This window comes from Schistocerca cancellata, chromosome 6 (genome assembly GCF_023864275.1).
Source record: "Schistocerca cancellata isolate TAMUIC-IGC-003103 chromosome 6, iqSchCanc2.1, whole genome shotgun sequence".
Lineage (NCBI taxonomy): Eukaryota > Metazoa > Arthropoda > Insecta > Orthoptera > Acrididae > Schistocerca > Schistocerca cancellata.
Window position 1 is genome coordinate 376,935,319 of NC_064631.1, and position 12,693 is coordinate 376,948,011.

The following is a 12,693-nucleotide window of genomic DNA, read 5'->3' on the forward strand; positions in this document are numbered from 1 at the left end:
CACTTGGATGTTGTCATCTTGGGAAGTAGCGTGTTCATCAAAGGAGATGGAACATCTAATACGTGGATGACGATGATGTTTGGTTTGTGGGGCGCTGAACTGCGGGGTCACCAGCGCCTGTACAAAGTCCCCGTTTTTACATAGTCCAATTTTTTGTACACAGTTCAATCTAGCCACTGTCACGAGTGAGGAGGATGATGAAATGATGAGGACAACACAAAAACCTTGTCACCGGTCAGAGAAAATCCTCAACCCGGCCGGGAATCGAACCCAGCACACCATGATTCAAAGGCAGCGACGCTAGCCACCTTTCTTTTACTCATTTTGTTCGCTATAGTTCGTTGCGTTTGGTCGTGGTGGACGTTACAAGACATCCGTTCAAATTGATCGTTGGTTCCTTGACTCAGTTTTTTTATTACAGAGAGCACGCAGCCCTCCGACCGAACACGCTGAGCTACCGTGCCGGCAGCCACTAGACCACGAACTTCGGACATCTAACACATGGATGTCCCTAAATGATAATAATCACTGAGTCGAGCACTTTGGTAGGAATGCAATCGATCCCAATTACCTACTGAAATCGAAGCTAGAGAACTGCGGTATTGATGAAGACAGGAGGTAACGTGAGAATCTATTCGTTATGATCGAATGTGGCCTGCTTCTTTACTAGTGACCAGTGATCCTCTCTGATAAGTACTATTGTGACCAATATATAGTTTGTTCCTCCACGTAACGGGAGTGAACGAACAAATCTCTGTCCTCTCGGTGAACGTTCTGCTCAGTATGTAACTTGTACCTGGCGATTGGTGCCGATGTAGCAAAGTGTGTTGATATATCCGACTGATGGACAGGATTGACTGTTTCTTTCTGCTGCATAGCCGTGACACCACCTCTGCCTGGTGTGGCCTGTAGCTGTGCTAGCACGAAGTTAAGCCGTATTTTAATTTCTTCCCTTTTCAACTCTGTGGAACAAGTCTAGACGGACGACTAAATTTGTTGCTGTGGCAGATACGCGTCTTAGGTTTTGTGCGCGGCTTGTGACGTGTGGTGCCGGCTGTTGCAGAGCGCAGCTCGGCGCTGCAGCAGGCGGCGGACGGCCGCGGCAGCGCGGGCACCAGCCGCGCCGCCGACCAGTGGACGCTGAAGGCGCCTCCGGGCTCTGCGGGCCTCTACAGCAAGGTGGGCTCCCTCTGCTGCCTCTGCAGCCGGCCGCACTACCTGTGATGGCGGCCCGCCGCCCTCTAGCGGCGCCCCTGCAGGACCAGCCGACAGCAGCCTGGCGCCGCCAGCGGGCCTGAGACGTATCCCGACTGGTCGCAGGCGGACGCACTACGTGTACCACAAACGTTCCTTCTGTGCTGCCTCTAACGACGGTCCTACAATCGGTGACACACATCACACCACCGGAGCCTCTAGTGTCATTTCTATAACAGTGCACGGACAAAACTAGTGTAGCACTATAAAATCCATCTGCCATACGTGCAGTGAAATTCTTTACATATCCAATGAATTACAGCATAGTTTGCTCACAACTCATAATCATGAGCTATTCGCCTTCCAAAAAACTCTCTTCCCTTGGACACATCGGCAATAATTTGTACAAAACTGATACGTGAAGGAGAAATATATCACTCTGAATGAAAATTTATTGTTCCACTTCACTATCACGAATCAGGCACGAACATTTTCTTTAGAGAGTATGAAACTCAATCTAACACCTTTTTCTATATCTTTCAGGGTAATAATTGTGTAAAACTGGAATGTATTTCAGATGTCGAGCCAATAAACAGAATGGACGATTAAAATGAAAGATAATGGTTTAATTTTTGAATTTCACTTATTGACCTCTTAACGCCTGCAAGTCGATATGAAATGTCTGCACTCATGTTGTCTTGTCCAACATTAACACACTAACATACAAGCAAATACAGTTCATATCACTCACCACACAAACCATACGTTAGGTCCTTTTATATTTATATAAATGAATGTGTGCCGATAATACCAATAGGTAGTGTTACTTATTACAACTGTCTGTTTCAATATCTTTACAAATAATAATGATACACTAATGAGATAAAGTCAGGAGAGCTACCACAAGAGTTACATGATAAAAATCACAAGCGGTTAACGACATTTTCATTAACGAGCTAAAATATTTGCGCAATAGGTTTGCTTGCAGGTAATGAGAGTATCTATTACGCTCACTCTTGACTACACCGCCTGGTTAATATGTCACTGCCGTTTTAATCTTGTTCGTTTCACGAAAAGCGTTATTGAGGATACTGTAACTGTCTATTTCTTACTACAATTTTGAATTCTACAGATGAAAACCAAATATACCGGATTTAATTTTTAAAATTTTTACCTTACCAGAAAAGGACCAATGTGATTATGCTGCAGTCTAGACGTTCTGAGTGACTGGCTGATAAATTTATGCCTTATCTACGTGTCACTATGTGAATAATTCCCACGTAATATGGGCGAAATTTTCTAGCTGCTTAGAGCAGGACATCTAACGGAAGTTCAGACTATAGCGAAGTTATGTTGATAATTTTTGTTCTCCGCCCACGACAGTCTCGTGCACTTTGTGTCAGTAAATATTTTGTCTCCCCTTTTTGTATAAGAGAAATTTATTTGATTCATAGTTTTCTCCATATTTTTCCAAGATATTTTTTGAGATGAAAACGATGAACAAAGTGTGTTAGCACTTTTGGCATTCGATGATGATGATGTTTGGTTTGTGGGGCGCTCAACTGCGTGGTCATCAGCGCTCGTACAATTTCCCAACCTTTGCTCAGTCCAATTTCGCCACTTTCCGGGATGATGATGAAATGATGAGGACAACACAAACACCCAGTCATCTCGAGGCAGGTGAAAATCCCTGACCCCGCCGGGAATCGAACCCGGGACCCCGTGCTCGGCAAGCGAGAACGCTACCGCGAGACCACGAGCGGCGAACAAGGCATTCGAGAGATTTCAAATTTTAGTGACGGTCTGTACGAATATTCAAACGTTTCTTGTAGCATCTGCTGTTGATGACTACTAGTTTTATCGCCTCTTATCTGTTCTGCTCAGTACTTCCTGGAAACTGTAGCGCAGCGTTTCCATGTAATTGGGTTTGGGAGGGGGGAGAGGCGGTTTCAAGCGCGAACATATAACAAATTACCTTTCATTAGACACAATAACGTCTACATTTACATCTGCATCTACATGGATTCTCTGCAAGTGACATTAAAGTGTCTGGCAGAGGCTTCATCGAACCACCTTCACAATTCTCTATTATTCCGATCTCGTATAGCGCGCGGAAAGAACGAACACCTATATCTTTCCGTGCGAGCTCTGATTTCTCTTATTTTATTATTGTGATCGTTTCTCCCCGTGTAGGTTGACGTCAACAAAATATTTTCGCATTCGGAGGAGAAAGTTGGAGATTGTAATTTCGTGAGAAGATTCCGTCGCAACGATAAACGCCTTTCTTTTAACGATGTCCAACCCAAATCCTGTATCATATCAGTGACACTCTCTCCTCTATTTCGCGATAATGCAAAACGTGCTGCCCTTCTTTGAACTGCCGGCCGAAGTGGCCGAGCGGTTCTAGGCGCTACAGTTTGGAACCGCGCGACCGCTACGGTCGCAGGTTCGAATCCTGCCTCGGGCATGGATGTGTCTGCTGTCCTTAGGTTAGTTAGGTTTAAGTAGTTCTAAGTTCTAGGGGACTCATGACCACAGCAGTTAAGTCCCATAGTGCTCAGAGCCTTCTTTGAACTTTTTCGATGTACTCTGACAATCCTATATGAGAAAAATCCCACACCGCGCGGCAGTTTTCTAATAGAGGACGGACAAACGTAGTGTCGGCAGTCTCCTTAGTAGATCTGTTACATTTTCTAAGTGTCCTGCCAATAAAACCCAGTCTTTGGTTAGCCTTCCCCCACAACATTTTCTGTGTGTTCCTTCCAATTTAAGTTGTTCGTAATTGAAATTCCTAGGTGTTTAGTTGAATTTACGGCCTTTAAATTTGTCTGATTTATCGTGTAACCCAAGTTTAACGGATTCCTTTTAGCACTCATGTGGATGATCTCACACTTTTCGTTATTTATGGTCAGTTGCCAATTTTCGTACCAGACAGATAAGTTTTCTAAATCATTTTGCAATTTGTTTTGATCTTCGGATGACTTTACTAGTCGATAAACGACAGCGTCATCTGCAAACAACCGAAGACGGCTGCTCAGATTGTCTCCCAAATAGTTCATATAGATAAGAAACAGCAAAGGGTCTACAACACCACCTTGGAGAACGCCAGAATTCACTTCTGTCTTATTCGAAGACTTGCCGTCATTTACTACGAACTGTGACCTCCCTGACAGGAAATCACGAATCCAATCTCATAACTGAGGCGATATTCCATATGCACGCAATTTCACTACAAGCTGGTTTTGTGGAAATCCAGGAATACGAAATCCATTTGAAATCCCTTGTCAATAGCACTCAACGCTTCATGCGAGTAAAGAGCTAGTTGTGTTTCACAAGTCGATGTTTTCTAAATCCGTGTTAACTTGTGTCAATAGACCGTTTTCTTTGAGGTAATTCACAATGTTCGAACACAATATATGTTCCAAATCTTGCTGCATATCGACGTTAACAATATGGGCCTGTAATTCATAGGATTACTCTTACTACCTTCCTTGAATATTGGTGTGACTTGTGCAACTTTACAGTCCCTGGGTACGGATCTTTCGTAGAGCGAAGGGTTGTATATGACTGTTAAGTCTGGAGATATAGCATCAGCATACTCTGAAAGGAACCTAGTTGGTATACGGTCTGGACCTGAAGCCATTCTTTTATTAAGTGATTGAAGTTGCTACACTACTACGAGGATATCTACTACGTTACTCATGTTGGCTGATGTTTTTGATTCTCCTTTTGTGTTCTGTAAAAGATCGCCAATCTTGGATATTTTGCGTCTGTTTAAATTTGGCATGCTTTCTCGTTGTTTCTGCAAAAGTGTTCTGACCCGTTTTGTGTACCAAGGACGTAACATGAATGGGATAACAAAATTAAAACCTTTGAATCTTGAATTTTTAAACTCTATTATAGGCTGAAGTCCAGCACCGTACGTTAACTTAATTACAGAATGTACGTATAGCCGCCTCGGTGCATAAAACTGTTGTCAAATTGAACATGGTTTCGACAGCTCTAAGGCGGTCTTCATCAGCATAAAAATTACATAGGAGTACCTCGAAAATATAATGACACGGCTCAAAATACATATAATTAATAGGATTACTTCCATATTCTGGCTAAACAGTGTACTTACATGTAATCACACCATAGGTGGAAAACATCTGAGCAAAAATGTTCTTGTCAAATTGAAATAATCACAATAATTGCAATTGTTCGTTCAGAATGAGACCGTCCTTCAGAGATAGGTGTTTAAAAAGTAAATAATCTCTAGTTCTTTTCATTCAGCTATTCATAGAGCCACCTCCACATCGTTTTCTTCTGAAAATCTTAATTCTGAAATCAGTTTGGCTATGACCCTCCTATAGTAGATAGTATATTTAGTAGGAAAACCAATAAGAGAGTCACCATTTTAGGTCTTTCTGATAACGAACCTAATTAAAGGAAAAATTTTCTCTATACCATTTCTGGGTCCAGTTTCTTAAAGGATACAGCGTTTACTTCAAAATAAATATAACTGTATAGTAGCCTTCTCCACTAATAATTCTTTAAAAAGTAACATCATACATAACTTGAAGCCTACACGTTTCCCTCTGCATAATTCTGGTGTCTATAAAATTATTTGCGGCAGTTGTCCTGCCTATTACACAGGCCAAACAGGCCGAGCTATTTCGACCATATTTAAGGAACACTTTCTCGGCAAAAAAGGCACCAATATTCACAATTCAAGTTTCGTTGACCATTTATTAATCACAGGACATAATCCTAAAGACGTAAAAGACGTACAGATCTTGCACTTGGAGGAAAAAGGCTTTAGGCTTAACATCTTAGAAGAGCTAGAGATTTTTAAACACCTATCTCTGAAGGACGGTCTCATTCTGAACGAACAGTTGCATTTACGCAAAAAACTTTTTTCAAGGTATAGAGCCACTGACTAAAAATGGTCTGAATGGCGATGCTCTCCTCAATGGAGACTCTTAAACATCTTTTTCCTTTCCAGTTTTACAATTTTTATGTACATCTGAACTATATTTCATTTATAAAGTAAGACCGTTACAGTATGTTTGTAATTTTCAGGTACTGATTCCTGTTATAGCCTGTAATGTTAAATTATCTATACAGTGCCTCATTGTCTGTAATTCGATCACTTCTTGGTAGACGGCGCGAATATGTTTTCGCGCCCAACTCGTGGCTGCCTTGGCCTGTTAGGCATCTAGTCTGACGACAGCGGCGGTTTGATGCCGTTGTTTGGCTCTAAGCGACCTCGCGACTGCCATTGTATTTCGATGGAACATTTTATTCCAATTGACAAACATGTTATATTTTTACAGTTTAATTTTTTTATTCTTGTGATTATTTCAAGCTGACAATAACATTATTGCTCAGATGTTTTTCACCTATGGTGTGATTACATGTAAGTACACTGTTTAGCCAGTATATGGAAGTAATCCCATTAATTAAATTATATTCTTGAGCCATGTCATTATATTTTCTAGATAATCCTTCGTAATTTTTATTCTGATGAATACCGCCTTAGAGTTGTCTAAGCCATGTTCAATTTGACAATAATTTTATGCAGCCAAGGTGACTACACGTACATTCTGTAATAACCTTTGTATCTGGTGACACAAATAATATTCTCAGAAAAACTGTTAATAACACAAATCAAAAACACCCCGCCTACATACAGATATAACAATTCTCGCTTTACTTGGGCGACAACGGACGCCAACGAATCTATAATAACACCATATTATCGAGGTAGTAAGCGTCAAAATCCATTGGTCATTACACAGTTCCAGTGACGTAAGTGGTTGCCTCTGGGACCTGAAGACAGCATAGATAACACCGGCGAAGACAAGTCGTCAATACAGTTGTGTGGTCGAGGCATTAATTCGAGTTCATCACCACTGCACGCTAGTTGACTCAGTCACAAAGGAACTCGTTAGTCATGAAGAGAAGTTCCGGAGCAGTTACCTCCTCCTTTCTACATGTCATTACGTCTTTAAGGTACTAAAGCTGAAGCTGTTTAGCGAAGCGATTGATGACTGGGGATAGTTAACCAATACGCGTCTTGAAAGTGAATGTTTCGAACAAATGTGGTTTCAATAAGTTTAAAGATCACACATATATTATTATTGAAGAATAAATATAGCTCTCATTCAATTCAATCGTCCTCGTACGAAATTCTTCGATAAGCCCCATTCTTCTGCATACGTAGCTAGCGATGTACTCAAACTTAACTTTTTAATGGCACTGTTGCAATCGCTACCCTGGATGTTGGAAAATACACTAGTCACAGTGTATGATGTACACTATGTGATCAAAAGTATCTGGACACCCTGAAAAACATACGTTTTTCATATTAGATGCAGTGTGCTGCCACCTAATGCCAGGTACTCCATACCAGCGACCTCAGTAGTCATTAGACATCGTGAGAGAGCAGAATAGGGCGCTCCGCGGAACTCACATAACTTCGAACGTAGTCAGGTGATTGGGTGTCACTTGTGTCATACGTCTGTCCGCGAGTTTTCCACACTCCTAAACACCCCGAGGTCCACTGTTTCCAATGTGATAGTGAAGTGGAAACGTGAAGGGACAGGTACAGTACAAAAGAGTACAGGACGACCTCGTCTGTTGGCTGACAGAGACCGCCAACAGTTGAATATGGTCGTCATGTGTAGTAGGCAGACATCTATCCAGACCATCACACAGGAATTCCAAACTGCATCAAGATCGACTGCAAGTACTATGACAGTTAGGCGGGAGGTGAGAATACTTGGATTTCATGGTCGAGCGGCTTCTCAAAAGCCACACACCACACCAGTAAATGCCGAACGACGAGCCGCTTGGTGTAAGGAGCGTGAACATTGGACGATTGAACAGTGGAAAAACATTATATGGAGTGACGAATCACGGCAGACAATGTGGCGATCCGATGGCAGAGTGTGGGTATGGCGAATGCCTTGTGAACGTCAACTGCCAGAGTGTGTAGTGCCAACAGTAAAATTCGGAGGCGGTGGTATTATGACATGGTCGTCTTTTTCATGGAGGCGGCTTGCACCCCTTGTTGTTTTGTGTGGCACTATCACTGTACAGGCCTACATTGATGATTTAAGCAATTTCTTGCTTCCCACTGTTGAAGAGCAAATCGGTAATGCCGATTGAACCTTTCAGCACTATCGAGTATCTGTTTATAATGCACGGCCTGTGACGGAGTGGTTACACGACAATAACGTCCCTGTAATGGACTAGCCTGCACAGAGTCCTGACCTGAATCCTATAGAACACCTTTGGGATGTTTAGGAACGCCGACATCGTGCTAGGCCTCACCGACCGACATATATACCTCTCCTCGGTGCAGCAATCCGTGAAGAAAGGGTTGCCATTCCCCAAGAAAGCTTCCAGCACCTCATTGAACGTATGCCTGCGAGAGTGGAAGCTGTCATCAAGGCTAAGGGTGGGCCATCACCACATTGAATTCTAGCATTACCGAACTTGTAAGTCATTTTCAGCCAGGTGTCCGGATACTCTTGATCACATAGTGTAGATAATTCATGTATCTTTTCGTTCGATTAGATGAGAATTCTATTAATAAGTTCACTTTTCAAATCCATTGCAATCATAGGACAATATTTCACCGCTCGTAACCACTCTTTGAGATTTTTTATTGGAAAGTTTGTGCTTCTGCAATCATATGCAGAGTGGTCTTCGCTACTTGAGCCAATGTAGACGGAAAACTATTGATCGTATGGGTAACCAACATTATAGGAATGATATTCACACCGTGCGCTGCAGGGCCTGCGTTGTTAGTAGTATCGGTGTCAAAACTTGGCATTAAGCGCCGTTAATGGTACTCCGACTTACGTCACACATGTGTCAAACTGTATTACGGTTGCCAACAGCCAGCACTGGTCTGGACAAGGTGATCAGGGATTAACTCGTTAAGCTGTTTTACCAAAACGACAGCAACAGTGCTGCTGTCCTGCGCGAGTATCGACGCATTAAAGGAATACGGATGGCATCTCGTCTTCTCCGAGGTTGAAGAAGCTCGAATTTAAATGGCGATTTGGAGAATACTTTTGGAAGAGGCAGACGGCCAGTTACACCACAAGTTGTTGAAGAAGTTATTTTTTCCATGGCTGAGAGTTCTAGACGCAATGTGCGATCTGTACACGAGCTGTGTCACGACAGCTGAACATTCCATGGTCCCCCGTTCGCAAAGCGCTGCGAACAATTGTGAAGTGGTGTCTCCAATTACGTTCCAGGCTCTCGTGGATGCAGATGGTGATCACACTGGGCAGCGTTTGTAACCTGGATCGTAAGCAACTAACAAATGTTACACTCTCATGTGGAAGTTAAAACGTATTTCCTTCAATGTATTATTCGTTATCTCTACTCTGCATGTCCTTACGATTCCACAAATCACTCGTTTCTTCTGGGGGCCCTCTTAAGTAGCGAAAGTTTATTATAAATCACTCAGTACATACTCCAGTGTCAGCTTTTGTAATTAAGTAGGATAGACCCAGTAAAACAAACTACTGAATCTGTTTATACTTAAAGTTTATTCTATAGATGAAATACAGATATTTTACTAGGCCTATTGGCTCTGAGCACTATAGGACTTGACACCTGAGGTCATCAGTCCCCTAGAACTTAGAACCACTTAAACCTAACTAACCTAAGGACATCACACACATCCATGCCAGAGGCAGGATTCGAACCTGCGACCGAAGCGGTCGCGCGGTTCCAGACTGAAGCGCCTAGAACCGCTCGGTCACAGCGGCCGGCTTTTTACTAGGCCTGTTATTCTACGGTTTCTCATCCATTTTCTCCACACATTGCTTCACAACCAATACCGTTCAAGTTTCCAATAGGTGTAAGTATCTAATATTGAGTGCCTTCTATCACGCAGGTTTATGGTGAATAGTAAAAATCATAGTCTCACATACTACAGCAGAAGTGTTTTCGTTTATAGAATACAGTTATTTCTCCTTAACAGTTCTAAGTATACCATAGAGGAACTGTTGAAGAAAGTTAATTAGTCAATTTCAAACAAATAAACCTGTAAGTTGCCAGTGTATAGCCATAGAAATATCGTTTCATTTACTTATTTATTTATTTATTTATCACCTCTCTCTCTCTCTCTCTCTCTCTCTCTCTCTCTCTCTCTCTCTCTGTGTGTGTGTGTATCAAGAAGAATAAATTGCTATCCCCATACATGGTGAGAAAATTTAAAATACTTTTGATTTACCCAGTTTTAATTTCATCATCGGGACATCTCTTTTACGTGATTTGATAATTATTGGTTGCCCATGGTTAGTCTTTAGGCAACGGCCTTGCCGCAGTGGCTACACCGGTTCCCGTGAGATCACCGAAGTTAAGCGCTGTCGGGCGTAGTCGGCACTTGGATGGGTGACCATCCAGGCTGCCATGCGCTGTTGCCATTTTTCGGGGTGCACTCAGCCTCGTGATGCCAATTGAGGAGCTACTCGACCGAATAGTAGCGGCTTCGGTCAAGAATACCATCATACCGACCGGGAGAACTGTGTGCTGACCCCACGCCCCTCCTATCCGCATCCTCCTCTGAGGATGACACGGCGGTCAGATGGTCCCGGTAGGCCACTCGTGGCCTGAAGATTGAGTGCATGGTTAGTCGTTACAGAGACTTCGGAGAGATCTGGTATATAACCCTGCATAAGATTACCATAGGTTATACAACACAGAGAGCATGACACAGAGTCGCTGATTGCCAATAAGGAAAATACTAATAATTATTAAACATCCAATTAACTTCAGCTACAGTTTAGTTGCTTTACTGAAAGGATTTCTGGCTATTGTTTACAGATTGAGAAAGGATATCCCGGAGAAATGTTATAGTAGGAATTATTAGGCAGATTATACTGGCTACTAGATAACACGATTACTACTCATATTAATATTATTAAGAACATGGATATTTTAATGTATCTGTGTGTTTATGTCGTTTGTCGTGGGTATGATCTACGTAATAAGCGAATAACGTCTCTCCTGACGGATCCACGACATTAATTCGTTAGATGATACACTGAAGCGCCAAAGAAACTGGTATAGACATGCTTATTCAAATACAGAGATATGTAAACAGGCAGAATACGGCGCTGCGGTCGGCAACACGTATATAATACAAGTGTCACGCAGCTGTTAGATCGGTTACTGCTGTTACAATGGCAGGTTATCAAGTTTTAAGTGAGTCTGAACTTGCTGTTATAGTCGGCGCACAAGCGATGGGACACTACATATCCGAGGTAGCGAGAAAGTGGGGATTTTCCGATGCGACTATTTCTCGAGTGTACGTGAATATGAGGACTCCGGTGAAACATCAAATCGCCGACATCGCTGCGGAAGGTAAAAGATCCTGCAAGAACGGGACCAACGACGACTGAAGACGTCACAGAAGTGCAACACTTCCGCAAACTGCTATAGATTTCAATGCTGGGCCATCAGCATGTGTCAGCGTGCGAACCATTCAACAAAACACCATCGATATGGGCTTTCGGAACCGAAGGCCCACTCATGTACCCTTGGTGACTGCACGACAAAATGCTTTACGCGTCGCCTGGACCCGTCAGCACCGATATTGGACTGTTGATGACTGTAAACATGTTGCCTGGTCGGACGAGTCTCGTTTCAAATTCTATCTAGTTGATGAACGTGTATGGGTATGGGGACAACCTCATGAATCCATGGATCCTGCATATCAGCAGGGCACTGTTAAAACCGGTGGAGGCTCTGTAATGGTGTAGGGCGTGTGCAGATGGAGTGATATGGGACTCTGACAGGTGACACGTATGTAAGCATCCTGTCTGATCACGTGCATCCATTCATGTCCATTGTGCATTCTGACGGAGTTGGGCACTTCCAGCAGGACAATGCTACAAGTCACATGAGGACAATGCTACAAGTCACATGTCCAGAATTGCTGCAGAATGGCTCCAGGAACACTCTTCTGAGTTTAAACACTTCCGCTGGTCACCAGACTCCCCAGACACGAATATTATTGAGTATATCTGGGACGTCTTCCAACGTGCTGTTCAGAAGAGATCTCCACTCCCTCAATTACTCTTAAGGATTTATGGACAGCCCTGCTTGATTCATTGTGTCATTTCCCTCCAGCACTACTTCAGACGTTAGTCGACTCCATGCCATGTCGTGCTGTGGCGCTTCTGTGTGCTCGCGGGGGCCCTACACGATATTAGGCAATTGTGCCAGCTTCTTTGGCTCTTCAGTGCACTTCCCCAAACAGAATGATATAATGAGGTGCACTTATCTACAAACCGTTAGTCCTAGAAGTATCTCGCCAGACTGACACCTAATAATGTAGTGTGCTTGGTAATGAGATACACAAAAAAATGTGAATGCTACATGGCGTTGTTTGCTGGGATATCCCACGGACTGGGTTCAGCTATCTGTCAGAAAGGGTGTTTTTCCTCCTCCGTGCACAATGGCCCCTTTCTTTCCGGAAATGTTTTA

General features: G+C 43.0%; 1 protein-coding gene and 1 pseudogene across 1 annotated transcript in view; both read left to right on the forward strand.

Moving 5' to 3' along the window:
- The window catches only part of LOC126088337 (uncharacterized), a 377,050-nt gene extending 375,826 nt beyond the window's left edge, over nt 1-1,224 (forward strand). The window contains exon 5 of the mRNA XM_049906471.1: nt 1,064-1,224. Within this exon, the coding sequence (XP_049762428.1) occupies nt 1,064-1,224 (161 nt within the window). The remainder of the gene's footprint in view (nt 1-1,063) is intronic.
- Nucleotides 1,225-10,510: 9,286 nt separating this feature from the next.
- Nucleotides 10,511-10,628, forward strand: LOC126089780 (5S ribosomal RNA; annotated as a pseudogene).
- The last annotated feature ends 2,065 nt before the right edge of the window (nt 10,629-12,693 follow it).